Source organism: Podarcis muralis, chromosome 2 (genome assembly GCF_964188315.1).
Source record: "Podarcis muralis chromosome 2, rPodMur119.hap1.1, whole genome shotgun sequence".
NCBI classification, from domain to species: domain Eukaryota; kingdom Metazoa; phylum Chordata; class Lepidosauria; order Squamata; family Lacertidae; genus Podarcis; species Podarcis muralis.
Window position 1 is genome coordinate 110,897,812 of NC_135656.1, and position 27,324 is coordinate 110,925,135.

General features: G+C 47.4%; 1 protein-coding gene across 1 annotated transcript; it reads right to left on the reverse strand.

Moving 5' to 3' along the window:
• Nucleotides 1-3,717: 3,717 nt before the first annotated feature.
• On the reverse strand, nt 3,718-25,024 carry LOC114592040 (sperm acrosome membrane-associated protein 4-like). The gene is made up of 3 exons (XM_028719868.2): nt 24,867-25,024; nt 9,062-9,175; nt 3,718-6,962 (listed from the first exon to the last, which is right to left on the reverse strand). Exons 1-3 carry the CDS (start codon nt 24,919-24,921, stop codon nt 6,751-6,753), a joined length of 381 nt encoding a protein of 126 aa, XP_028575701.2. The 5' UTR covers nt 24,922-25,024; the 3' UTR covers nt 3,718-6,750.
• Between the last annotated feature and the right edge of the window lie 2,300 nt (nt 25,025-27,324).

Below are 27,324 nucleotides of genomic sequence, written 5' to 3' on the forward strand. Positions count from 1 at the left end.
GGGTGAATTGCAAGGAAGAAGGCAGGCAAGTGGGAACTGAACTGTGGTTGGGCGCTCCCTTGTTTGCCCTCATGTATGAGCCTCCTCTCTGCAAGAGACAACGCTTGGCTACTTCGATTAATGGCAGAAGATGTGTTTATATAGCATAGCTTAATGGGGCTTCCTCTTGTAATCCTGTGAGCATATCTAAAACTAGCAGACTAGGAGCACAGGCATGTTATACCTGTCTGCTCAGGAATCCCATTGAGTTTAGTTACTCCCAAGTAAGCGGGCATACAACTGTAGCCTAAAAAGGCCTCTCCCTTAGGAGCTCAGATGATTGATGATTGTAGTTCTGGGCAGGAGGGCAAAAGAATATTTCAAGGAGTAATAACAATTCCTAGCATACTTTGGAGGAGGCAGTGATAACCGTTACACCCAGCTCTCTCCAAGTGCTGAGAAGTTTACTAGTGAGACCTTTGCTTGGTTCTGTTTCCTTTGAATAAAGTGCCTTGAAGTTTACTGGTGTTTTGAGACAGACAGACAGACTACATTAGATAGATAGATAGATAGATAGATAGATAGATAGATAGATAGATAGATAAATTCTAGAGGATTATCTGTGCCTACAAATCTGGGTGCAGAATCTGACCACCAGCCAGGTCATCTTGTGATCTTTGCCTAAGACCCATGCATTTGAAACACATCTAGGAACTTGCAGAAGGGCTCTGAGGAGTTTGGATTGCACTCTTTCAAGGGGAATAAACGAGGAGGGAGGCGGGCCCAGGACAGACTACATTACAAAAGTTGAGCATATGGTTCACAGCTCTAAACACACTCATGATCGACTGTTCCTCTGTCTGATTTCTGTTGAGGGTGTTGGGTCACCGATGCTGTAGGATTCTTGCAGACAGCAAGTCGCCTTCTCCAGTGCCTCTGCCAGCCTGGCTTTAGCTGAAGATCCAGGTTGCACAGAGACAGCTGGATGGCATCGTCCCCACCCTGGCAGGGGGAAGCAAGAATGGCCACCTTGTACAAGGAATCTCTGTCTGTTTCTTTACTTATGCAAAAGAGCACCAGTGCCAATCCCCCGGCAAAAAAAGGAATGTGCCAGGCTAAGCTTCTCCAAACACACCAACCTACTCTAGCAATCTCTTTTTGCAATCGCAGAGTTGAGGGCAGGCGGAGAAATTGTTCAGACCAGCCTGCCCGTCCTCCCGTCTCATTATTATAGTTCAACTGATACAGCTGGTCCAGTATATCTGAAGGAGCGTCTCCATCCCCATCGTTCTACCCGGACACTGAGGTCCAGCGCTGAGGGCCTTCTTGCAGTTCCCTCGCTGCGAGAAGCCAAGTTACAGGGAACCAGGCAGAGGGCCTTCTCGGTAGTGGCGCCCGCCCTGTGGAACACCCTCCCATCAGATGTCAAAGAGAAAAATAACTACCAAATTTTTAGAAGACATCTGAAGGCAGCCCTGTTTAGGGAAGCTTTTAATGTTTAATAGATTGTTGTATTTTAGTGTTTTGTGGGAAGCCGCCCAGAGTGGCTGGGGAAGCCCAGCCAGATGGGCGGGGTATAAATAATAAATTATTATTATTATTATTATTATTATTATTATTATTATTATTATTATTATTAGTGCAGTGTGGTGCAGATAAATCCTAGTACTGAACGGTTGGCTGTCCCTGAACTTGATTTTCCTCACCCAGAAAACCAATAATTTGCTTAACTGAAAAGTGTGGCGTTTGTCATAATAGCCCCACGTGTGGCTAAACCGTTGGAATCCCAGAAGTTGCTGAGGCTCGAAATATTGCCATGGACTTTTATTTGCAGAAAATAACAGAGCTGGATCTACTCCTCCAGCTTCAGGCCACTGCTGGAAACGTGATTTCAGGCCAAGGGCTCACTTTTCCCCCAGGTCCGGGATCTTGCACGACACCCCAAAACCCACTTTTTGGGTGCTGTGTGGGGGGACAGACCACTTTCCCCAGGGCTGCAATCTTATGTGGATCACGTGACTCACACAGGATTGGGTTCCTTGAAGATGGTGTCCTGCTTTTGGGTTGTGTCACATTGCCTCTGTGCAACTCTCAAATTTTTGAGATTGTTGAAATATATACAGCGAAAAAGCAACTGATTTGAGTCATACAGACTAAAGCCACTTCTGGGGCTCCTCCATGATTAGAAGCCCTGAAGTTTAAGCTTTCTTAGTTTCATAGTAGAGCCTTCATTGCATGTGCTCTAACATATATATATATATATATATATATATATATATATATATATATATATAATACTTCCCTATAGAGCAGGGGTAGGCAAACTAAGGCCCAGGGGCTGGATCCGGCCCAATCGCCTTCTCAATCTGGCCTGCGGACGGTCCGGGAATCAGCATGTTTTTACATGAGTAGAATGTGTCCTTTTATTTAAAATGCATCTCTGGGTTATCTGTGGGGCAAAGGAATTTGTTCATATCCCCCCCCCCAATATAGTCTGGCCCCCACAAGGTCTGAGGGACAATGGACCGGCCCCCTGCTGAAAAAGTCTGCTGACCCCTGCTACAGAGGGCTGCTTTCAAATTGTTCAGGGGGTCAGATAACTCCGAAACCACCAATGTTTCTGAATAAAAAATAAATAAAAATTGTCCAGTAGCACCTTAGAGACTAACTAAGTTTGTTCTGGGTATAAGCTTTCGTGTGCATGCACACTTCTTCAGATTTTTTATTTTCTTTCGACTGCGTCAGACCAACACGGCTACCTACCTGAACGTTTCTGAAGTGTAGGTGGGTTCTCACAAGGCAATATATAGTGATAACAGCAAGAACCTTTATTGAGCTACATAACTGGGAAACAGGGGCAAAGCAACTGCTTATATACATTCCTGAAAGCCTGGGCCACTCCCACTCCAATGTGATTGGCTGTCTAAGCTTCCAAGCTGCGAATCACGGCTCAGAGTTCAAGAGCCAATGGCAGAGGCCAAACCCTGAAATGTTCTGTGATTGGACATCATGTATTGAATCGGAACACCAGGGGCTCAGAATCCTCAGTCCAGACTAAAGCTCAGGCAAACACAAACCACTGAATACATAGCAGTTTCTCCAATGGAAATAGGAACATCCTAAGGAAAAGTGGGGACGCGGGTGGCACTGTGGGTAAAAGCCTCAGCGCCTGCCAACCTAGCAGTTCGAAAGCACCCCCGGGTGCAAGTAGATAAATAGGGACCGCTTACTAGCGGGAAGGTAAACGGCGTTTCCGTGTGCGGCTCTGGCTTGCCAGAGCAGCGATGTCACGCTGGCCACGTGACCCGGAAGTGTCTCTGGACAGCGCTGGCCCCCGGCCTCTTGAGTGAGATGGGCGCACAACCCTAGAGTCTGTCAAGACTGGCCCGTACGGGCAGGGGTACCTTTACCTTTACCTTAAGGAAAAGTGGGACATTCCGGGATCAAATCAGAAACCGAGATGGCTTCTGTAAATCCGGGATTGTCCCTGGAAAATAGGACACTTGGAGGGCCTGATATGCAGGCCCAGAAGCAGAGGTCAGCCTTGGCCCATTTGGTGGGAAATGGCTTTTTCTGTGTTTTTAAGCAGGGTGCAAAATAAGGCAATGTTGCAGCTGCTCTCCGTAAATCAATACAAATATGAGGTTCTGCACCCCTAACAAAAGCCTGCCCCCCAACAAAAACCTTGGCTATGCCCATGGTTGGAATGAGAAAAAGGACAAAGGAATCAAACTCAAATATGGAGGAATCATATTTATTTTGATACAATAAAAGTTGCTGTTTGGAGCCATAAGAAAGTCGAGGAAGCGAGGTGGCGAGGGGAAGGGGAACCTCCTCACATTTTTGGTTTTGCATGTGGAAACCTCCGTGTTCAAACCCCCAACTTTTAAATGAACGATTCAATACATTTGAATGAAACCCGAGGGAGTGTTCAGCTCTTTAGGGTGAGATCGCACCTGCTATTGGGAACGTCTCTCCTCCCCGCTGCCCTTATAAACAAAATATTAAAACTCTAGTATCAAATTCCTCTCTTCTAAAAAAAAGCATTTTTTCATGAATAATAATTTGAGCTCTTCTTTGCTAGTGAGAAAACAGAAATATGTGATTTAAGGCGCTTTAATTATAATCAGCACACACTTTGGAAGGGGAAAAAAATCCACTTCAAACAATCAACTTGTTTGGATTTGCACATGGAAACCAAGTTTAGATTTTTAAAAAAACATTGCCAAAGTACATTCTTCCCCTGCTACATGAATTACGAAACCCATTTCCCAACCTAATTCAATGCCCTGCAGTGTCTGGATATTTGCAAACTCCTGTCTCCAAATCTTTGATTATGTGGCCAGCATGAAATATATGTCTTGTGGACAAAAAAAATGCGGTTTCTGAGAAGCTAAAAGGCAGGAGGAGAACGTTACTGGATCAACCCAAAGGGTCCATTTTAATCCAGCATCCTGTTTCCAGATGAAGTCCACATGCGAGGTGTGAAGGGAAACAGAAAAGACAGGAAAACGATTCTTGAAATGGTGAGGCTGGAGGCAAATATCAGCAATAAAAGTGTGGCATTGAACTGTCAAGAACACGACTACACACAGCTCTCCCTTTTGACACTTGTAACGTAAGTAGGCAAAGGGCTTGTCCATACTTCTGCTTGTCCCGTGCGTAGAAACCACGGGGCCAAGAAGTTTTCCATTTCCCTAATCAGGCTTTCCTCAGGAAAACCAGATTGACGTTTGCACCAATTCAGCCGGAAAGACTGGGTTTCCCCATAGGGAAGTGGTGGCACCGGCAGAAATGTGGACAAGCTCAAAGTGTGTGTTGTGGGAACTAAGTCCACTTCTGCCTCCAGGTGTGTGTGCATAGTGCAGCTGCAATTGCACAGCTGGATGTTTGCAGGTATGCGCTAATGGACACATCAGTCCCCAGGTGCTTACCCCTGGGCCAGGCAAAATGTGGAGCTGTCAGCCCATCACTGTGGTTGCACCTCGAATGTTTCTTTCCCCCCTCTTTTTGTAGATGGGCACTTGGACACTACCCATGTTGTAAAAGCGCATTTTTTGTGGGGAGAGGGGAGGAGGGTTTAACTGTCCTCTGGGATCTCCCTCCAACTGTCTCCCTCATTGACACACTGTTGTCATCAGGAGAAGTCAGGGGAGAGTCCAAAAAAAATAAAAAATGTGATGAATCCCACAGCCACGTTGAGAGGGAAGGAGTGGTTATGAGTAACCATATTCTGGGTGACAAAGAGACCGCAGACAGTTGTGAGGGGAGCACAACACCCCTTTTGCCGCCCTAGGCGGCTATAAAATGAAAGAGCTTATAAAGAGTCCATTAACAACAATCAAAAAAAGGAAGAATGAGAGAGAGAGAGAGCGGTGCGGTCAAAGCAGAATGTGGAATGGAGTGTAAATGGTTGAAAAGGCCCAAGAACAGGTAGCAAAAAGAAAACCTGAGGAGAAAGTGTATCTGTAAAAAGAAAGAAAGGCACTGGACAAGGATAAGTGAAAAGGGAACAAGAGAAAGAAACAAAGAATAAGGGAAAATACAAAGAAGATGGAAAGGGAGGATGAGGGATAAAACCAGGTCCAGTCTCGGGTTTTTATGGGCCCCAAGCAAAAGATGAACATCAGGAGCACTGCCTGTGGACTAGGTAGATCCCATGCTCAGCAATTTTGTGCAAAGAAGCACAAGGGACTCCCTGGCACTTTCACACTTTGTGGGCTCCTAAAATGGGTACTGCCAGACCTGGAAAAAGTTCAGACAGGGAGTGGATGGAGGCAACCAGTTTACCGGCCATTGACTCTGTCACAATGCCATGTGTTATCCAATTGACTAAAGCCACCTGGATGATCTGACAAACTACCTCAGGGTGAATGCTCTCACCCTGAGGTAGCTTCTTCATCTGCATCATCCCGCCAAGGACAGGAATAATTTTTACCATGGGCCCAGGTGTGGCGAAATGTGTGGCACGTTGATTATCTCCAACCATTTTCTGTATTATTCTGTCAGGCGGTAAGCAGAACTTTACCACACACCAGGAGTTAGATGTGAGGTAAAAAGGTTGTCCGCAACCATTCTCTGTACCATCCTTAAGGGCATTTACATGCTTCGTTCAGTGAGGGTTGAGCTGTACGTGGATATATTTATTCACACGCAACGTTCGACCCGTACACAACAGCGGAGCTGTACAAATCAACATCCATATCCACTCTTTTATACACATGCAAGTGCAGAGACGACTTGTACTTGTGCCCAAGGTGAACAAGCAAACTGCCATGCGGTTACAAGAATTTTATTTAACCGCTTGTCAGGTTGAAATGTGTGGTTAAAAATGACCCACAACGAGGCTTTGTGTCTTCCTGTCAAATGGTAAGGAGAATTTTGCCACGCACCTGGCGCAGATGTGCGGCAAAACATATAATAAAGTGCCGCCTCTGCATCTTCTCGCGATGAAATAACAAAGCGGATGGGTAAAGCGTTGGCAGGCAAGGCAAGGTAGTTTTCTTCTCCTAACATGGCCCTAGTCTCTCCCTTCCAGCCTGTAACCTTACCCACTTGCATGTGGTTCTTGTTATCTGAGATAGGGAGCAGAAAAACACAGCCCACGATTCATTAACAAGTGCCTTTTTTAAAGTATAGAGAAACAAAATGAAGGAAGGGGTAAATCTACTTGAAATAGTGTTCGGTATGATTGGACGATTATTATTTGGGGGCCTTTTTTTTTGCTATCCTGTAGAAATCGCTGCTGCTTCCTCCTCCTCAGGAGAGGGCTTACAGGAGGCGAATGAGCCAGACGCCCAGCATAGCCAGAGCCATTGGCAGGGAGAGATGGCTGGTGGGAAGGGTGGCAGCCGAGTTGCAGAAATCGCCTTCGCAGCAGTGGTAAGTGGTGGTGTACTTAATGCCCGCAAAACTATCAGTTTCGTTCTTGTTGCATTTCTCGCTAGCGACGCAGTTCCTCTTCACGATAAGCCGCTGGCCAGCTGCAGCAAGGAATAACAAACAAACAAAGGGCAATGAATAAGGTGCACTTCATTGAACCTCACATGTTGGAAGCTTCTCTGCTTCCATCGCCTAAGGCCAGCATGGCTAATGGTTAGGGCATAGCTGTCAACTTTCCCCTTTTCTTGCGAGGAATCCTATTCGGAATAAGGGAATTTCCTTTAAAAAAAGAAAAACGTTGGCAGCTATGGGTTAGGGAGGATGGTGAGCTTTGGCCCAACAACATCTGGAGGGTGCCCTAGTTGAGGAAGACAAACATTTCGGCATGCGGGACCCTTTGTGTGTTTAGGGAATGCATGAAAGTAAGGTTGCCATATTCCCAAAAGTGAAAATCTGAACAAAGCTCTTTTTTTGCCAAGGTTGGTGAGCTGGCTGGGGGTGGGGTGGGGGGGCAGTGAAGTTGTTGAGTTTTGTTTTGGGGAGCATTTCAACTCAACGAAAATGTGCCTGGATGCAGTTTGGGCAGCCCAATTCCCAGATGCGTCTGGGAAAACCTGGACATATGGCAGCCCTAGAAAGGTTTTGCCTGAGAAAGACCAGATCATAATATTTAAGGGAGCTGAATGTGGTTTGGTGAGGCATTGCTTCCCAGGTAAGGCTCGTCTGCACCTCGCTTGTCCCATGCAGGGCCGGCTCACACATGAGGCTGTTAAGATATTCCGTTCCACCTTAAGAGGAACAGGCTGTTGTGTGTCACATGCCTGTTTACTTTCCAGCACAGCTTGCTGGGAACTTCCGTTTGTGTATAGCTTTTGCTTATGCTGCTTGCTTGGACGTGAAAGGGAGAAGTCATGTTTTCCCTTTGTCCTGAATAAACTGCTTGTAAATATGCTTTACATGTGCCTCTTTCTGCCCTTGTGAATATAATAATAATAATAATAATAATAATAATAATAATAATAATAATAATAATAATAATAATTTATTTGTACTCCGCCCATCTGGCTGGGTTTCCCCAGTCGCTGTTTTATGCTGTGCCAAGGACCGGAGATCGCCTGGCTGCCGGCTGGTGGGCTGGAGCCAGCTGGGGGCTTGTGAATTGCCCCCATTTCCTTGGACGCATCCAACAGAGCCAAGGTGAAGCGGCCGCCTCAGGTGGCAGAATCCATAAGGGGGCAGCAAGGAATGCATCTGCCGCTGCACGGGCATGCGAGTTGGAGGCCAGATCTGCCACCTCCTCAGCAACCCCAGCTATGCCACCTCTACAGCAGCTTCTTGGTGAATAGGGGAGTCTACTGGTCTCCTCCCAGGGAGGAAATGGCAGAAGCTGCCCTCTGGGGCTTCTGGGGCTTTGCACCCGGCCAGCCTGATTCAGAGAGGGCCTCTTTCTGCTGCAACAGCCTTTGATTCCCAATTCAACCAACAGGTAAGGTTGATTCGATTCCTCCCTTGTTCCTGATGTACATCTTCACTCACACCTTCCTTCATGGCAGTGTGTGTGTGTGTGTGTGTGTGTGCGCGCGCGTGCGTGCGTGCTAAGTTGGCAGGAGCAGGGACCGAGCAACGGGAGCTCACCCCGTCATGGGGATTCGAACCGCCAATCTTCTGATTGGCAAGCCCTAGGCTCTGTGGTTTAACCCACAGCGCCACCCGCATCCCTTATGTTGCAGAATATGCCAGCGATAAAACACAAGCCTGACACCCTCCTCCCCCCCAACCCCCCCCAACCCAGTATCTAGCTTTGTCTTGAGTTCCAGAGAAATCTTATGCACCACATCCCCGCCTCATGCTACTAAGACCCTAGTAGCATTTGGCTTCAGCGGGTGGGTCTTTCTTACATAAGCAGTGTTTTTAATGACTCTGAGTCAGCCAGATTTAAGATGGCCGAGCAGCTTTAAGAAAATGGGAGAGTTTTTTGCCAGGCTTATGCATGTGGACTCTAAATGGCACTGTAATTTATTCCACATGCGTGTCTCTTTCATGGGGACCGGCCCAAACGCTCTCTCGGGGGGGGGGGGGTTATGCCAGGAACGGCTCATTGGGGGACGGGGGACAACAGGGCAGAGAGCAGAAGTAGGAAAAGGGTGGGGTTTGAGGCGGGGGGAGAGAATAATCTGAGAAATGAAAGAAGTCTCTTTACCTGCTGCTCCCCGGATGGTAGCACAGACCTCCCCTGCTTGGCAGGTGATGGTGGATGTATGGCAGGGCAATCCGTGAAACGTGAATGAACATTTCAAGCACTGCAGAGCAGATCCTGAAGCACAGAGAAATATATATTTTTAAAAGGTGAAAGATATAATTGAGAATTCTACTGATCAGACATTAGGGCACAAGTCTTAGGACTTTGGTCAGGGCTAACGGGGGGGGGGCAGGGGGCGCCCTTTGCTGAAAGCCTCTAGCTGAAAGCTGGACCTCCGATTTAGAAATTTGTTGGTTTTCTGTCATTCAAGAAGGTCTGCAACTTCTTTTTTTAGGTGCGCCAGACCAAAATGTGGCATACTCTCCCAGCTGGAAAAGCATTTCTTTCTTAAGAAATATCTGTATTCTAGTGCTTTATTTTGGTTTCATGTGCTGTCACTTTTTTATATTCATTATGCTTAGGGGCATAGCTGTCAACGTCTCCCTTTTTTTAAAGGAAATTCCCTTATTCCGAATAGGATTCCTCACAAGAAAGGGGGAAAGTTGACAGCTATGCTTAGGGGCCTCAAAAGCTGGGAGTAACCTGGGCCTTTCTGGTAGAGAATGGGGGCCGCATCCGACTTTTGTGACAATATAATAACACATACAAAACAGTTATAACAATAATAATGATTTATTGTTTGTACCCTGAACATCTGACTGGGTAGTTTCTAGCATATATAAAAACATAGTGTCAGAGACTGCCTCCAGGTCCCAGCTCACAGAAGACCAACGCTAGCCAGCAGAACTGTACAAAAGTCTTTATTGAAGTTTAGTTCCCATTTTCAAGCCCTAGCGTGCGTCTCTACGTCTAGACCCTAGACCAGCGAAGCCTCGTCTGAGTCTCCGCCCCCTGTACACCAGTTTAAGACTCTAGCCTTACTCCACCTTCTTCGTTTCTCCTTCCGCCTCTGGGTCCTACTACCCCCCGGGGTGCCTTCCTTCCTGGACGCCTCGGATGCGGACCCCTCGGACTCCTCCCCCTCTCTTCGGCGGGCTTTGGGACCCGGCTCCCTCTCCGGGCTGCTCATTGCGCCACCCTCTTGTACATTTGAACTTGGCGTGCGCGCGCTGCCCCTGACCTTCCTTTTGACCGTTTCCTCGCTCTCTGATGCAGGCGTGGCTAACCCTGACTCATGTCCTTCCGCTGACGGAAAGCTGCCTGCTGCCGATGCCTGGGGCTCCTCCCCCCTACTGCTCTCCGGTGGGGAAGCTGGTCCCGATTTCCAGCTGCTGCTCTCTGAGTCCCCTCTGGCCCCTCCTTCCTGAGGTGTTCCCTCTGGCAACCCCCTAGCTCTGACCACGGGAGCCCCTTTCTGTGAATCCTCTGATTCGCTGGAGAGACTTAGAGACCTCGGACGGCTATCATCGCTGACCTCTCCCTCGGATTCCTCTCCCTCGGTCTCTAATTCCTCCCTTTCCTGTCCCTCTGCTCCTGAACCCCTGACACATAGTGAAACATTTAACTTCTAGCATATATAAAAGCAGCTTCTAGCATATATAAAAGGCAGCTTCTAGCATATATAAAAACATAGTGAAACATTTAACCTTAAAGAGCTTCCCTATACAGTGGTACCTTGGGTTAAGTACTTAATTCATTCCAGGGGTCTGTTCTTAACCTGAAACTGTTCTTAACCTGAAGCACCACTTTAGCTAATGGGGCCTCCTGCTGCTGCCACGCCGCCAGAGCACGATTTCTGTTCTCATCCTGAAGCAAAGTTCTTAACCCGAGGTACTATTTCTGGGTTAGCGGAGTCCGTAACCTGAAGCGTATGTAACCTGAAGCGTATGTAACCTGAGGTACCACTGTGCAGTGGTATCTCGGGTTAAGTACTTAATTCGTTCCGGAGGTCCGTTCTTAACCTGAAACTGTTCTTAACCTGAGGTACCGCTTTAGCTAATGGGGCCTCTTGCTGCCGCCGTGCGATTTCTGTTCTCATCCTGAAGCAAAGTTCTTAACCCAAGGTACTATTTCTGGGTTAGCAGAGTCTGTAACCTGAAGCCTATGTAACCTGAAGCATCTGTAACCCGAGGTACCACGGTACACGGCTGCCTTCAGATGTTTCCAAAATGTTGTAAAAACAGTTAAAACCATGATATATAAAATGAGTGCGAGAGCACTCTCCCTATTTGTGATCTAAGCGCCTGACTGTCTCTACCAACCTGGTGCCCTCCAGGTATTTTGAACCACAGTCTTTATCAGCCTACGCCAGACAACAGATAGGGCTGTCTTTAGAGAGGGGGCCTAATCTTGCCCAGGTCCTTTTTGCTCTGCTTGAAATTCCTTTGGAAGCTTTGCCTGAGAAGGGCTCTTCAGCTCCGCCTCAGATTTCGTTTGAAGTGAAATTTGGGGGCAACTCTGCTTAAGATACGGAGAGGCATCTCTGCTAGAGATTCATAGCCCCCTCCTCCTTTAAAAGAACAACAGATCTCTGTGGCGAACGCAGCCTTTGAATGCTGTCACCGTGGCGGCATCTGACAATTTAGCAAGCTACGAAAAAGTCTGTCTTTTAATTCCATCATCGCTGCCAATGGGATTAGAAAATGACGCACTAAGAGGCGGGCTAATGCAAGACCTTTAAAAGCAATTGTTCCAGCTGTACGGGCTTGTCTGCCTTTAGAGCTGTGGCTTAATTACAAGTTGCGAAAAGTGTTGCTTCAGGACAAATGGTTAACTTTAGTGGCAAACTGGATGAGATGGGCTACAGGCATGATCCAATAGACTCTTCTTAGGTTTTGGGTTGTGGGACTGAAATGAAGAGGGCGAGAACCATGCATGCCACTTTGAGTGCCTTGGAGTAAAGAATATAAACCCAATAATAATAATAATAATAATAATAAGAAGAAGAAGAAGAAGAAGAAGAAGAAGAAGAAGAAGAAGAAGAAGAAGAAGCAGCAGCAGCAGCAGCAGCAGCAGCAGCAGCAATAATAAAATATAATAGCATAGAAATGTACTTGCACGGTCTTGCCTAGGTTCTCTAATCTTTACATTGATGAACTGAAGGACCCAGCCCATTTGACTGAATAGACTTCCTAAATATTATCATTTTTCAGGAAATACAGGGAAGGGAAGACCTCCCAGGATGAGAGACTGGGAGGAGGAAGGAAAGTTCCCAGGTTTAGAGTCGGGAGGGTCCACAACTTTCTGTGTGAATAAAGGGTTAAGACTGCAGGCATAGGCAAACTTGGCCATCCAGATGTTTTGGGACTACACCTCCCATCATCCCTAGCTAGCAGGACCAGTGGTCAGGGATGATGGGAATTGTAGTCCCAAAGCATCTGGAGGGCCGAGTTTGCCTATGCCTGGTTAAGAGCTACCCTTGAGAGAGAACTGTGGTACCTCGGGTTAAGTACTTAATTCGTTCCGGAGGTCCATACTTAACCTGAAACTATTCTTAACCTGAAGCACCACTTTAGCTAATGGGGCCTCCGCTGCTGCTGCTATGTTGCCGGAGCACGATTTCTGTTCTCATCCTGAAGCAAAGTTCTTAACCTGAAGCACTATTTCTGGGTTAGCGGAGTCTGTAACCTGAAGCGTATGTAACCTGAGGTACCACTGTACTCTGTGTTTTCTTTTCTCTCTCTCTCTGCTTTTTGTTTATACTTGGATTAGTTTCTTTTTCCTTATTGCACCATGAAAAAAGTTTTAATAAAACCTTTTTAAATAAGGGAAAAAAGGAGGAAATCAAGGTGCACGCACCACCAAATGTAGGCATTTTAAGAAGGCACACCCACCCGTCACAAAAGATTCACAGATAATCCCACAAGTAGGATTTGGTCCCCAGAGATACAGGGACATGGGTCAAAAATGCCTGTGCTTTTTGCACCCTTTAACTCTCTATTCCCTCCTGCCTTCGGTGTTTTGCAGAGTGGGATTATGTGCATTCACAGCTCTTTTAAATAAGCAAGCGATGCCCTGCCAAAGGCTCGCACAAATAAGACACTATAATCTCAAGCGTGCACACAAGCAGGACTAGCAAGAAGCCTGCCGTGAGCTTTGCTGCAAGAAGCAAACATTGCAGACAGGAACGAAGCGGATGCCCAGTCTGGAAAAAACAGCTGCACTCCAAACCACAGCCCTTCGTGGAAAACAAGACCTTACCCAGGGCCTCTAAAATAATTTCCTGCAAACTGGAACAGTATGCCCTGTTTGCGCGCATCCTTGAAAGGCGTGGCGATGGCAACGTTTGTGGGGAAAGAAGGGGTTCCTGCACGAAGGTAACTCTTTTCTGAGTCAGACCGGAGGGGAAGTATAACATTTGCTTGCCTGCTGTCCCTTTCCCCACACTGCAGATCAGAATCCTTTTGCATACCAGATAATCCCTGCTGACAAGACACTACAGTGGTACTTCAGGTTAAGTACTTAATTCGTTCCGGAGGTCCGTACTTAACCTGAAACTGTTCTTAACCTGAAGCACCACTTTAGCTAATGGGACCTCCTGCTGCCGCGCCGCCGGAGCACGATTGCTGTTCTCATCCTGAAGCAAAGTGCTTAACCCGAGATACTATTTCTGGGTTAGCGGAGTCTGTAACCTGAAGCGTATGTAACCTGAGGTACCACTGTATTTGGTTAGAGAACAGAATGACCACTCCTCACATTAAACGGGGGGCGACGCGCGCAGCCCCTGGACCCTGTGTGGCTCCATTAGCACAGGCTTGGCTTCGCCTTCCCCCAGGTGGGATACCTGGAGGTCTCCGCCTACCTCAGTCAGTTGTCCAATCCCACCTGGGGAAGCGTTGCCAAGGAGACCAAGCCAGGTAGGGGAGGGACCACCTGCCCACACAATAGGGGGAGGATCTTACCTGGGAATCTTCAGTTGGCTCCAGAGCTTCTCCCACCCTACCCACCCTCAGTTAAGATTTATTTTGCAGGTTAACCTTTTCTTCACAGGTATGCGGGCGCTGCTACGTCAAGGTTGCTGTTGAAGGGCCGGAAAGGAATTCCCCTGCATTGGCAGGTTTTGCCTTTCCCGTAGCCAAACGTCACAACTTTGGCGGTATCAGGCCTTGGGCGGAATCCTTTAGTCTATCTTCCTGAATGGGGGGGGGGGGGCGTGCAGCAGTGACCCACGCCCCCTCCTCTTTGCGGCAGCGATACCAGGGTTCCCCGTTAAAGGGGTTTTTGAGGGGAGGCTTTGACCGTATACCGAGACGCCGTCATTGCTCTCCCCTGCAATGGGGGCGTAATGGGGGCGGCTATCTCTGCTTGAACATATGTTCTCCAAAGCCGGCCTATCCACCCCCCCCCACTGGATAACCCTGATGTTCCCCAGATCCCCAGCTGGGGACTGGGAGGGATAAACACCCAATGCCTGAGCCAAGGTCTACCCACATCTGAAATATAATAAAGTTGTGGCCAATTTAATCCCATAGCACATTGTCTTGAGTCATTATTCCACATGAGGGGGGGCACCCAGGGTTTGGGGGACTCTGTATGTCCACGCAAAGCACTGCCTTCGAAACGAGAGAAAAGTAAAGCTCCTGAAATCTACCTGGAAGCATCCACCTGCCTGGCCCCCGGTTCCCACAGACTGTGAAGCCACACTGTGGTTTGGAAAACTCCCTGTCCTTCTCCACTGTGTTTCTCCTCATGGCTGAGCCTGGCAGAGACATCAGATTTGGAGTCCGTGTTCACAGGGTGTAGTTCTGGGGCCAATCCCAAACGACACATTATTTGCTAACAGATGCATCCGCTACCAGTTCCTGGGTTTGTTTTTAAATAGCAAGAGGGCAATTCGGAGCACAGAAAAGTGTGTGGTGTGGTGTTTACTTGCTTCGAATTGTGAAGGCAAGCAAGCGTTTGCAAGCTCACAGAGAGGAACACAGATAGGACAGAGGCTCAGGCAGGAAAATAACAATTACGGTATCTGTACATCCTGCACTGAAGGGCGCAAGGAGGAAAAAATAACGGTTTGGGGAAGTGCTGCTGTCACTTAAAAGATTTGGCTAGAGCCATTAATGCAACAAAGCGAACTCTGGTACCAAAGCTTAGGGAGCAGCTAGACTGACGAGGTCACCCAGAGAACATCCAAAAGACCCCCCAAATACCTCACTCTTATAACAACTATCTTTATTTAAAGACTGCCTTCATCTTTTGGTGTTACTGCATAGAAGCCAGTCACACAAACTGATAAAAATTAAGTTTTTCATGTGCTACTTTCGTTTTTCCCATTGGCATCAGGTTGGGCACACGGAGAAGATGATGGATTAGATGTCCCCTCTTAGGCCAAATCTTACAATTTTTAATGAAATCTGGCCATACGTTAGCGCCTCCCCCTCCCTGATAACCAGTTTAAGTCTTGCACTTTTCTCTTTTTGTAGTGCGGTCGTCGCGGCCCAGTTGTTCTTGTGATTTATGAAAACGGCTTTCCAGCTTTTTTTATTTCCATTCTCCGCAAGGCAGAGGAAAACGGCCAAAAGGGTTTGCATAACAGGCAGCGTGTTTCGGGGTGTGGCAAATGAGTAACGGGGGAAGATTTTAGCAATGGCTTTCTCCGATAAATGCGAGCGAGTTGAAGAGAATTCCACTCAGGAGGGATGCTGGCGAAGAAGGGCTGGGAGGGTGCTGTGTGTTTCTGAGTCATCGGGAAAATAACCGCAACACTCCAGCTTAGCTCGAGGCGGAAATTTCCAGATTTCTCTGTAAGGGTGGTAGCCTTGGATCAACAACCAGTTCCTGGCTGGACAATACTGTGACCCGTGGAAGTGAAGCAGGAAACTGGTTGAGACACGTTTGGGTTGCAAAGCGAAGGAGGGTTGCAATTTATTGTGAGGGTGGGGGAAACCCCCCACAAGTTGTGAAACCATTCTTGAAGGTGCTCGACTCTCTCTGTGTGAGAGCAGTTTTGGAATTCCTGCCCTAAGAGGCGGGGACAGATTGTGATGACTCAAGTGGACCATGTGAAGAAGACATTTTGGAGCTGAGGAAAGCGGGTTGGTTATTATTATTATTATTATTATTATTATTATTATTATTATTATTCAGCCTCTCGAGACCAGTGGGCTTCAAATGTTCCATCCTTAAGGAATCTTTTCAGCCTCGATTACATTCTTTGCCAAGGAAGTGTTGTGGTTTGGCTGGGAAATCGCTGAGAGATTGAATGAGACCCTGGGGTGTATTCTAAGGTGTGGCAACAGTTTGGCCAGGCTGTGGGGTTACGCCTTGTTCCCACCCCTCAATAACATTCCTCTGCAGCAGCCACACAACGCAAGGGAATTTCAGTCACGTTGCGCAAGCTTTCCGCAACGATCTTCTCATGGAGGGTAAACTTCCAAGGTAGACATTTGGTCTAGGGCCACATCTCCGCCATACGTTGAAACCACACGGCTTCCCCCAAATAATCTTAGGAAGTGGAGCTTGTCAAGGGTCACACATTAAAAACTTCCCTGAACAGGGCTGCCTTCAGAGGTAGTTGTTTATCTCTTTGACATCTGATGGGAGGGCGTTCCACAGGGCGGGTGCCACTACCAAGAAGGCAGTGTAGCTTTGCTTCTCGCAATGAGGGAACCACCAGAAGGGAACTGTAGCTCTGTGAGGGGGCAAACTACAGTTCCCAATATTGTTTGAAGGAAAGCCTAGATCGAATGAACACTACAGTTCATCCCTAACACAAGCCAGTAGGGCTACATATCTATTTTATTTATTATCCGTATTTTTTGCACCATAACACTCACTTTTTTCCTCCTAAAAAGTAAGGGGAAATGTCTGTGCGTGTTATGGAGGGAATGCCTACAGGTGGCATGCCTACGGATTTTCCTCCTCTAAAAACTACGTGCGTGTTATGGTCGGGTGCGTGTTATAGAGCGAAAAATACGGTATATTTCTGGCTAACAATTAAAAAGTCTTGACAAGGGGATTGGACAAGTTCGTGGGTCAGGGTGGCTGTATGCTGCCTCTGAATACCCCTCTGAATACCAGTTGCCTGGGAATTCAAGAGGTTAGAGCATGGTGCTGGTAACACCAAGGTTGCAGGTTCGATCCCTGTCTGGGACAGCTGCGTATTCCTGCATTACAGGGGGATTGTACTCGATCCTCAGGGTCCCTTTCAATCCTACGATTCTATGATTCCTGGGCTCCTGTGTGGCCTGTGGGTTTTCCCTGGACAACTGGTTGGCCACTGTAGAAATGGGATTTCGGACTAGATCATAGCTGTCAATGTTTCCCTTTTTTTAAAGGGAAATTCCCTTATTCCGAATAGGATTCCTCGCAAGAAAAGGGAAAAGTTGACAGCTATGGACTAGATGGGTCACTGGCCTGACTGGGTTTTTCTTGTGTTCTGTCCTGATCCTGGGCCTCAAAACAGCTGGTTTAAGGAAATGGCAAGGGAAACAGCAACACAAAATGAAGCAATGCGCACTACATATCTAAAAAACAAAAAGGCCATGGCAAAAAGAGAAAAGGGGGGGAGGGGAAGTATTCATCTGGTAGTTAAAATGCCAGGAGGTTCAGGAACCGGGCCAAGCAAGCCAGCGTAAGATAACTGTTCCAAAAATAGGGTGTCATGAGTGAAAAGGCTCTTTCTCTCATCACCCTCTCCCTCAGCTCCACAGGTGAAGCGGACCAGAAGAGGGGCCTCAGAGGAAAACAATAATATCCACGCAGATACACAGAGCGCTGTAATCTCACATATTCCTATCTGGCAATAAGTCCCATTGAGCTCTTGTCAAACACAGTGATGACTTCGGTCGAAAAGCACGACCTCGGTCTCTACATTAATAAATTCCAAAACGGTGTTTTTCTTCTCTTGGTTGAAACCTACTGGAAACATCTATTCCCATTTTGGTACTTAGGGCGTGCCCACCTGTGGTTTCTCCTAAGGGCAGGGCACACGTATAAATTTTCTTTTTATTGACTTGTTCCATTTATATCCTGCTCTTCCTCCAGGAAGAGCCCGGGGGGGGGGGGGGGAACGGACACACACACAGCAAAACGCTTCAATAATAAAAAGGAGGAAAACATTCCAAAAACAGTTAAAAACATTCTAAGAACGATTTCCTCAGGGTTGCCAGAATTGGTATCTTTTTGGGTAAAGAGGAACGTTTTTTGAATCTCTCTGAAAGTCAGCAATGACGCAGACTCTCAGCTTATCTGTAAGCCACAGGTGTGCTGAGTTGATCCCATGATCACCCATCTGTGTGGCAGACAGAGATAACTGTGAAGTCAACAGCAACCAGCCCAAGACGCGACAGCAGATTCTAGTACACTCAAGGGCCGGGCCAGCTGTTAGGTAGGTGAGGCAACCATCCCAGCAGCCTCCTCTACCACCAGCAGAGAAGTGGCGCTGGCACCGATCTGAGGCGAGATCTCGTGCGCTCCACAAGATCTCTTGAGATTTTGATGAGATCTTGCCTGAAATTGGCACTGGTAACCAGCGCCACTTCTCTGCCACCTGTGGAGGGCAGGTGGTGCAGGCAGTGGTGGCAGGGACAGACGACACTTCCTGTTTTGCCTCAGGTGGTGTAACGGGATGCACATCCCCCAGTAGACACACAAATGAGACTGTGAATAGATGAGGTTGTTTGCTCACATTTTTACCTGCAAGGAAAGCAGGGTAAGGAGAAGAACCCTGATAGATCAAACCAAGGGGAGCCCGTCTGATCCAGCATCTTGTTCTCAACCAGAATTACAATGTGAATTGTAAAACCAGACGCCCCTATGGGAAGCCTGAAAGCAACAGCACTTTCCTAATTATTTTCCAATTTGTCAGATATGGAGGCATTTCTGCCTGTGTTTTAAGGCTTCTGAGAACCATGGACCCCCCCCCCCTGTTGTTGGGGTTTCTGGGCCACTGTTTCTGCTTAAATGTGACCTCAGCTACCTCTCCTTCCTTTCCCTTCTTAATTGCTGATCCTGCTAGCTATTCCATAAGCAACCGATCTGCCTCAACAAGATGGACAAGCTCTCAGTGGTGGGTGGAGGTCTGCCCAGTGATGGCGATGTGATAGAAGCCCCACTCCCCTTTTCCCTGAAAACGTACTTAAAGAAGAAGAAGAGTTTGGATTTGATATCCCTCTTTATCACTACCTGAAGGAGTCTCAAAGCGGCTAACATTCTCCTTTCCCTTCCTCCCCTACAACAAACACTCTGTGAGGTGAGTGGGGCTGAGAGACTTCAAAGAAGTGTGACTGGCCCAAGGTCACCCAGCAGCTGCACGTGGAGGAGTGGAGACGCGAACCCGGTTCCCCAGGTTACGAGTCTATCGCTCTTAACCACTACACCACACTGGCTCTCTTAAGACAGTAACACAATAAGTCATGAACTTATTGAAACCAATGGGCGTCAGCTGGTGACTAACAAACATCTACTGATTTCAATGCCTTGGGACCCTAGGGACTAAGTGACTCACCAACCCAAGACAATGGGCGGTGAACTCAAGTTGGTCTGCAAAAGAAAATAGTTCATTGTGATATTGGGCAATTGACAGGTAAGCGGCCCTGCCTCGCAAACATAGGTATTAGGGGACGTCAGGTTCTGGCTTGCTGTCTGGATCCAGTTCCGCACCCTTGACTTAGCTGGTTATACAACCCATCGCTTCTTTCCCGCATTCGCAATTGCGAAATTTGCATCTTGTTCTTTTGCTTCCTGACACGAACCACTTTGCGTGGCGTAAGAACGGAAGAGAAGCCCAACGAGATTAGGCCAAAGTCCCATTTAGTCCTGTAGCCTGACCTCACAGTGGTCAACCGAAGAGAAATGAGGCTCTTCCCACTTGTAATTCTGAGCAACTAATGTTGGGAGATGCTGGAGGAGACTCTTGAGAGTCCCATGGACTGCAAGAAGATCAAACCTCTCCATTCTGAAGGAAATCAGCCCTGAGTGCTCACTGGAAGGACAGATCCTGAAGCTGAGGCTGCAATACTTTGGCCACCTCATGAGAAGAGAAGACTCCCTGGAAAAGACCCTGATGTTGGGAAAGATGGAGGGCACAAGGAGAAGGGGACGACAGAGGACGAGATGGTTGGATGGTGTTCTTGAAGCTATCAGCATGAGAGAGTCGGAAATGACTAAACGACTAAACAACAACAACAATGTTGGGAGGCATGCAGACAGTGTAGGAAGAACAGAGGTATTGGGTCTAGGAGGCACTAATAGCTGTATCTTCCAGGAATCTGCCTAATCCTGTCTATGGCCATCACCATGTCTCGTGGAAGCAAAACCCAAAGTTCAACTGTGTGAAGAAGTGCCAACCTTAATCTTCATTAAATAAGTTCATTGTCAATGAGTTCTAGTGTTATGAGAAGGGAGGTAAGCAAGATATACAACATTTGTTGTTTTGTTGTTTAGTCATCTAGTTGTGTCCAACTCTTTGTGACCCCATGGGCCAGAGCAAACCAGGCACTCCTGTCTTTCACTGCCTCCCACAGTTTGGTCAAACTCATGTTAGTATACAACATACAAACATCTAAATAACAGCCTTTGCTACACCTTTCATTATACGGATTGTTAGGCCTTCCTGCCTTCTCAGAGTCAACTGGCAAGGCACCCACACTGACAATGCTCTCACCCACCCACCCGTCTTCCAAATTTCCCTTATCCATGCCCTCCACTGTAGGGCAGAGAGCTATCATGGAATGAGACTACCTGAAGGAGCGTCTCCACCCCCATCGTTCAGCCCAGACACTGAGGTCCAGCTCCGAGGGCCTTCTGGCGGTTCCCTCCCTGCAAGAAGTGAGGTTACGGGGAACCAGGCAGAGGGTCTTCTCGGTAGTGGCACCCGCCCTGTGGAATGCCCTCCCACCAGATGTCAAAGAGAAAAACAACTACCAGACTTTTAGAAGACATTTGAAGGCAGCCCTGTTTAGGGAAGCTTTTAATGTTCAATAGACTATTGCATTTTAATATTCTGTTGGGAGCTGCCCAGAGTGGCTGGGGAAACCCAGCCAGATGGGCGGGGTATAAATAATACATTATTATTATTATTATTATTATTATTATTATTATTATTATTATTATTATTTTCCCTCACAAAGAATTTTGAATTCACATCTGCCAATAGAAAAAAACGAGGCCAACTTCTGAATTTCAGCAGAAATGTGAATGCTGAGGGCGAGTTTAAAAAACCCCCCAAAAACTATCCTGTTTTTACTGTAGTGCTAAGGAAACAATTGTCAAAGGTCTGCATTCTCAGCCCTGTATTTCAAAACACCTATAAAAACTCAAGAGCATAATCTGGAATGGTGCGGGCTGAAACCGTGAAGAAACGTTTATCCCACTGCTTTCCCCTGAGGGGGAAACGGCTATTTAGTGCTCAGATCGGAGCAAGTAACAATCGAGATGTCCCTCGGAAAGGAATGGTTCAAGTGGGAAACCGCTCAGACCTGCGTTGTCTAGAATCGGGGCAGGCCGAAGCGTGGAATATCCCTCAGTTCCAAAAGTTTTGTGTGGCACCCTAAGGGCTAGTCATTTTTACTGGAACGTCAACTTTCCTGCGTGAACACCCACTTACGATTACTTCCAGGAAGGAAGCCTTGCCTACACAACGCTGCAATACGTTTGGTAATCTTAAGGTTGGCCCAAGACTTTTAGACACCCTCGCCCATCCTTAAATGAAGAAGTGCTTGGGGAAGGAGAAAAATCCCCTGTTTTTTTCCGACTCTTCTTCGTCTTCTTTTTTCTCAAGTTGGCTGACCATGGTGTGAGTAATGGTGTTGGGGAAGGAAAAATAGATGTCTTAAGAAGAGGAACCAGAACGCTACATGTTTGGATATGCATTTTGTTAACTAGTCTTTAAACATGGGAGCTATCCCTGGCCCATCCCAGATGGGTGTTTTGCCTGTTTCTAAAGATCCCCACCCTCTCTAGAGACTCCACAATATATCCTTTGTCTTGTCTGTGGCATCCCTCTATTCTCTTTGTTAAAAAAGAAACTTGTTACCTGATTATGTCTCTCTCTCTCTCTCTCCCCCCCCCCCGTTCCATCTTAAGTCCAATGCTTTCAAGCTCTCCACCTGCCCACTTTTCCCTTAAGCTCCTTAACTTATTTCCCCGTGCTTTCTCAACAGTTTCAAAGAGAGTTTCAAAGCCGCGACTCTTAAAAAGCAGGGTGTGGCAAGGCCGCATCAGGGAGGCAAATGACCTGTAGTTTTCCATGTAAAAGACGAGGTTTTAGTACGTTAGAATAATGTTTAAAAATTGGGGTCTTCTTATACACGGATATATGAGTGGGGACCTGGGATTGGTTGCTGCCGCGAGCAGGAGATTGCCAGCGACGGTAGTGCAGGTGATTCAGCAACTCTGGGCAATCCCCACCCCCAATTTCTCAATTTCGAGTCCCCCAAAATAGGGGGCGTCTTATACACAGGGGCGTGTTATACACGGAAAAATACGGTATTTGGCACAGTAGAAATATGGAGGTTTGGGGGTGATCCCAATAGGGAGGTGACCAATTGGTGGTGCCGTTACAGAAACAACACACACACACAGGACTTGCAAAAATGAATGACGTAGGGGACATTGCTTTTTTCTGAATTGCAATAGGGACACCTTGCAGTAAGGTCATCGGTTGCCTGTGCAAGTGGTCTTTGGAGACCACCCCCAAATGGCCAGAGGGGCATAAGAACACAAGAAGAGCTCTGCTGGATCAAAGGTCAAAGGGGCCCCATGTCTTTTCAGTATCCTCTTCTCTCAGTGGGCAACCAGATGTCTATGGGAAGCCCGCGAGCAAGAGCTGGGTGCAACAGCGCTCAGTCCACACCAGCGATTCCCAAGCAGCTGTACATTCCAGCTCTGACAATGGAGGTAGAAGACAGCCATCATGATTAGTAGGTAGCGATTGCCATGAGCTTGTTTGGTCATTGAATTGTAGAGTTGGAAGGGACCCCCAGGGTCATCTAGTCCAACCCCCTGCATTGCAACATGGGGCTCAAACCCATAACCCTGAGATTAAGAGTCTCGTGCTCTACCAACTGAGCCATGCTAGTCCTCTTTTATGGCCACCCAAGTTAGGGGCCACCACTAGCTATTGCAGGAGCAAACCCCACAGCTTAACTACTGTATTGGCCTGAATGCAAGCCTCACTTTCCCCCCAAATTCCGACCATGAAAAGTTAAGGTGCGGCTTATATTCCTGACTTTACGGCGTGGGGCAAACAGCGCCAGGAGCGCGGCAAAATGGCGCCCACCCCACGTGTAGTCCCCCGCCTCTCCCCCAAGGCCAGGAAGGGAGAGGGCGAGGAAGGAGTTGGCAATGCAGCCAGGAGCAGCGAGGAATGGAGTGGCTTATATTCCGGTATTTTTTCTTTCTTTCCCCCCCCCCCCCAATTTCAAAGGTGCGGCTTATATTTGGGTGTGGCTTATATTCGGGCCAATATCCTGTGCAAAAAAGCGAAGCAAATCACCGCTTCAAATGGCCGCTGGAATATATTTTGGGGGGAACGGGTGGTAGTCAAGTAAGTTTTACTCAGAGTAGACCCACCCCATCCAATGGAGAAAACTGAGTCATGTGCATTAATATCAGTAGGGTCTACTCTGAGCAAGGCTTATTTGGATACCACCCAAAGATCTGTACGCGTGTCTTAATCCACCTTCGGTGACTTTCAGATCAATCAGTCTTGACAAGTGAGAAAGTTTTGCCCTGAGAGAGTCTTGTGGCAACTTTAAGGATAACAGATTTCTTTGTTTTTTTGTTTGTGGTCAAAATATAGCTCTCCCACTCTCCTGTCACCAGTGTGACCCCAGGGGCAGCAGCTGACAACATCACAACATTGGCTTATACTGTGGCTTAAGCTTTTGTAGATTAGAGCCCAGTTCAAGAGATGCACAACAGTTAGAGCCACAAATCTTTTTGTGTCTTTAAGATGCCACAAGAAGACACTTTTTTCCTGCCAAAAACTAACAGAGGCAAACCCTCTGAGCTGGTAGGAGTTGTAGTTCAAAACATCTGCAGGGCACAACTCTGGCAACTCAAAGATAAGGAGGAGGCAGACCATCCTGACAACTCAAAGATAAGATTTGGGGAAAAAGGTGCTAGAATTGCTGTTTAGTAGCCAAAACCCAGGAGACTGGGACTCCTTGTTTTCTAAGGGATGGGACTGAGCCCATTCCCCCCCCCCTTTTAGTTTGCAATGTAGTGCTATTTTAATGTATTTATTGAGAATACTTCCATCCCAGTTTATAGCCTCAAGGGGCTCGCAAAGCAACTTACAAAATATTTGCACAACATCGCATTCAAAAATATTGTACCTATGCTCACAAATAACCTGGTGTGAAGTTTATTTAGGTAGCGGGGGTTTTTTTGCCCTTGATTCCTGTCTTCCTTAGAGCTGTCCAGTTAGGAGGGTTTGTTGTTGTTTTTAAAAAAGGTCAAGCCTTTGCACAGCAAAAACAACCTTTCCCCTCCCTTCCTTCCCATTTTGTTGCAATCCATCCATTTTTTTAAAAAAACAACAACTTATTTCTTTATCCAGGTCAGATATAGTGGGAAACACCTAGTTTGCCACAAAAGCAGAAGTTTTCTACTTCTCTTATCCAGCAGCTAAGGGAATGACAGCTTTGGTGACAGTTACCCCTTGCCCCAATATATAAAGGGCAATACCTTTGAACCCCCCCCCCCCCCTTATGAGACTATTTCTACCAAGAACAATGAGTTTGCTCTCTCTGCTGGTACATTTCCTAGTTTGGTCAGTCGAATGAGGAATTGTTCCTAGTTAAAAAGATTCTGGCAAGCCACAAAGTAAAGGAATTTGGGGGTGGCAGCGAGGTAAAGAGATGAGAAACAAATCCATTAGGAAATATACAAGAACAGGGATAAAGCTGGATGTTTGCCTTACCGATACTGATGCAGGCAAGAACTGCAACACACAGGACAAGGAGTCTGGCCATCATGTAGCTGCTGAGCTGAGAAGAGTTGGGAATGGCAGATTTTCCAAGAGGAGCAATCCCAGTGGCTATGAGTCAGTGAAGGGGTTCATTTCATCTGTGCTATATATATGCATGCCCCACCCACCTGAGGCTAGGGTGGGTCTCCCAGCAGTAAACAGCCTGCCTCTGAGTGGCATATGATCCTCCGAGGCAGAGAATAACCACAAGGGCAGAGTGAGTCAGAGAGCAAGGCATTTGGAGCAAGCGGGAGAGGGATCCACTCGCGGCGGTGGGTGGGTGCATGTAAACACACGCACACAGAGTCCTGGTGGTACTACTATTTGTGACGAAGATGCCGGCACAACAGCTAGGCTCTCCAAACCACTTCAAACAGAAGGCTGCCGGATTTTGCCGGACGTTAGGCAAGCCATTCGAAAAGTGGCTCAGCAATTCTAGTGGTTTTCTTTTTATAAAAGGCTCAACGATTTGGGGGTCTTCCTAAAAGAGCTTTTTGAAAGATGGCAACCCTAGACTAGATGATCCTCAGGGCCTCTGAGCTGGACTCCTTGGCAGTTTTTGAACAAACATGTTATGTACTGAAGTTCTCACCCTGGGCCAGCAGGGGGATACTGTAGATAGTTTTCACTCAGGTCCACGTCAGTTATTTTTAGGCGGGAAACCCTGGGTTGTTGTTGCTACAATGTTGACAGCTGGCTGCCTATAAAAGCAGGCCGGCTGAGCTGTTTGCTGTTCAGTTTCTGTAGCAGCTTACAAAATAAAGAGCTGTTTTGGAGAAATCGCTGTGTCGTCTGCCATGTCTACCCACTATTTAACAAAACATACACAAATTTATTACTGGTAACATAAAAGGTAAAGGTAAAGGGACCCTGAGCATTAGGTCCAGTCGTGGCCGACTCTGGGGTTGCGGCGCTCATCTCACTTTATTGGCCGAGGGAGCCGGCGTACAGCTTCCGGGTCATGTGGCCAGCATGACTAAGCCGCTTCTGGCAAACCAGAGCAGCGCATGGAAACGCCGTTTCCCTTCCCGCCGGAGTGGTACCTATTTATCTACTTGCACTTTGACGTGCTTTCGAACTGCTAGGTTGGCAGGAGCTGGGACCGAGCAACGGGAGCTCACCCCGTCGCAGGGATTTGAACCGCCGACCTTTTGATCAGCAAGTCCTAGGCTCTGTGGTTTAACCCACAGCGCCACCCGTGTCCCACTGTCCCTATTGGTAACATATAGATAGATAAATTAAGGATTGCCGGAAGAAATATCAACAACCTCAGATATGCAGATGACACAACCTTGATGGCAGAAAGTGAGGAGGAATTAAAGAACCTTTTAATGAGGGTGAAAGAGGAGAGCGCAAAATATGGTCTGAAGCTCAATATCAAAAAAACGAAGATCATGGCCACTGGTCCCATCACCTCCTGGCAAATAGAAGGGGAAGAAATGGAGGCAGTGAGAGATTTTACTTTCTTGGGCTCCATGATCACTGCAGATGGTGACAGCAGCCACGAAATTAAAAGACGCCTGCTTCTTGGGAGAAGGGCAATGACAGGCCTAGACAGCATCTTGAGAAGTAGAGATGTCACCTTGCCAACAAAGGTCCGTATAGTTAAAGCCATGGTCTTCCCAGTAGTGATGTATGGAAGTGAGAGCTGGACCATAAAGAAGGCTGATCGCCGAAGAATTGATGCTTTTGAATTATGGTGCTGGAGAAGACTCTTGAGAGTCCCATGGATGGCAAGAAGATCAAATGCATCCATTCTTAAGGAAATCAGACCTGAGTGCTCACTGGAAGGACAGATCGTGAAGCTGAGGCTCCAGTACTTTGGCCACCTCATGAGAAGAGAAGACTCCCTGGAGAAGACACTGATGCTGGGAAAGATGGAGGGCACAAGGAGAAGGGGGCGACAGAGGACGAGATGGTTGGATAGTGTTTTTGAGGTTACCAGCATGAGGTTGACCAAACTGCGGGAGGTAGTGGAGGACAGAGGTGCCTGGCGTGCTCTGGTCCATGGGGTCACGAAGAGTCGGACACGACTAAACGACTAAACAACAACAAAATTAAGGATCTTTACAATTCTATAATATGCAGAGATTAACATGTGCTGAAAAACCAGAGAGAGGAGCTGAGGGACGTCTGGGGGTGTGTGGGAAAGGGGGTTCTGGTTTGGGGTGGGGGGAAATGAGGGTGATATGTTTTTGATAAATTGTTACTGTTAAAATTCTTAATAAAATAAATAAATTAAAAAAGATGATCCTCAGGGCCTCTTCCAGCTGTATGATTCTACGATTCCTCTGTAAAGTAAGGCACGTGTTGTCAGGGCTGTCTTAAGCTTTGCACTGGGGTGCAAAGATCTGCCCAGTGCCCCCCCCCCGGTTGCCCAGTCTCAGGCGCACAGGAGGGTGGAGCCGGC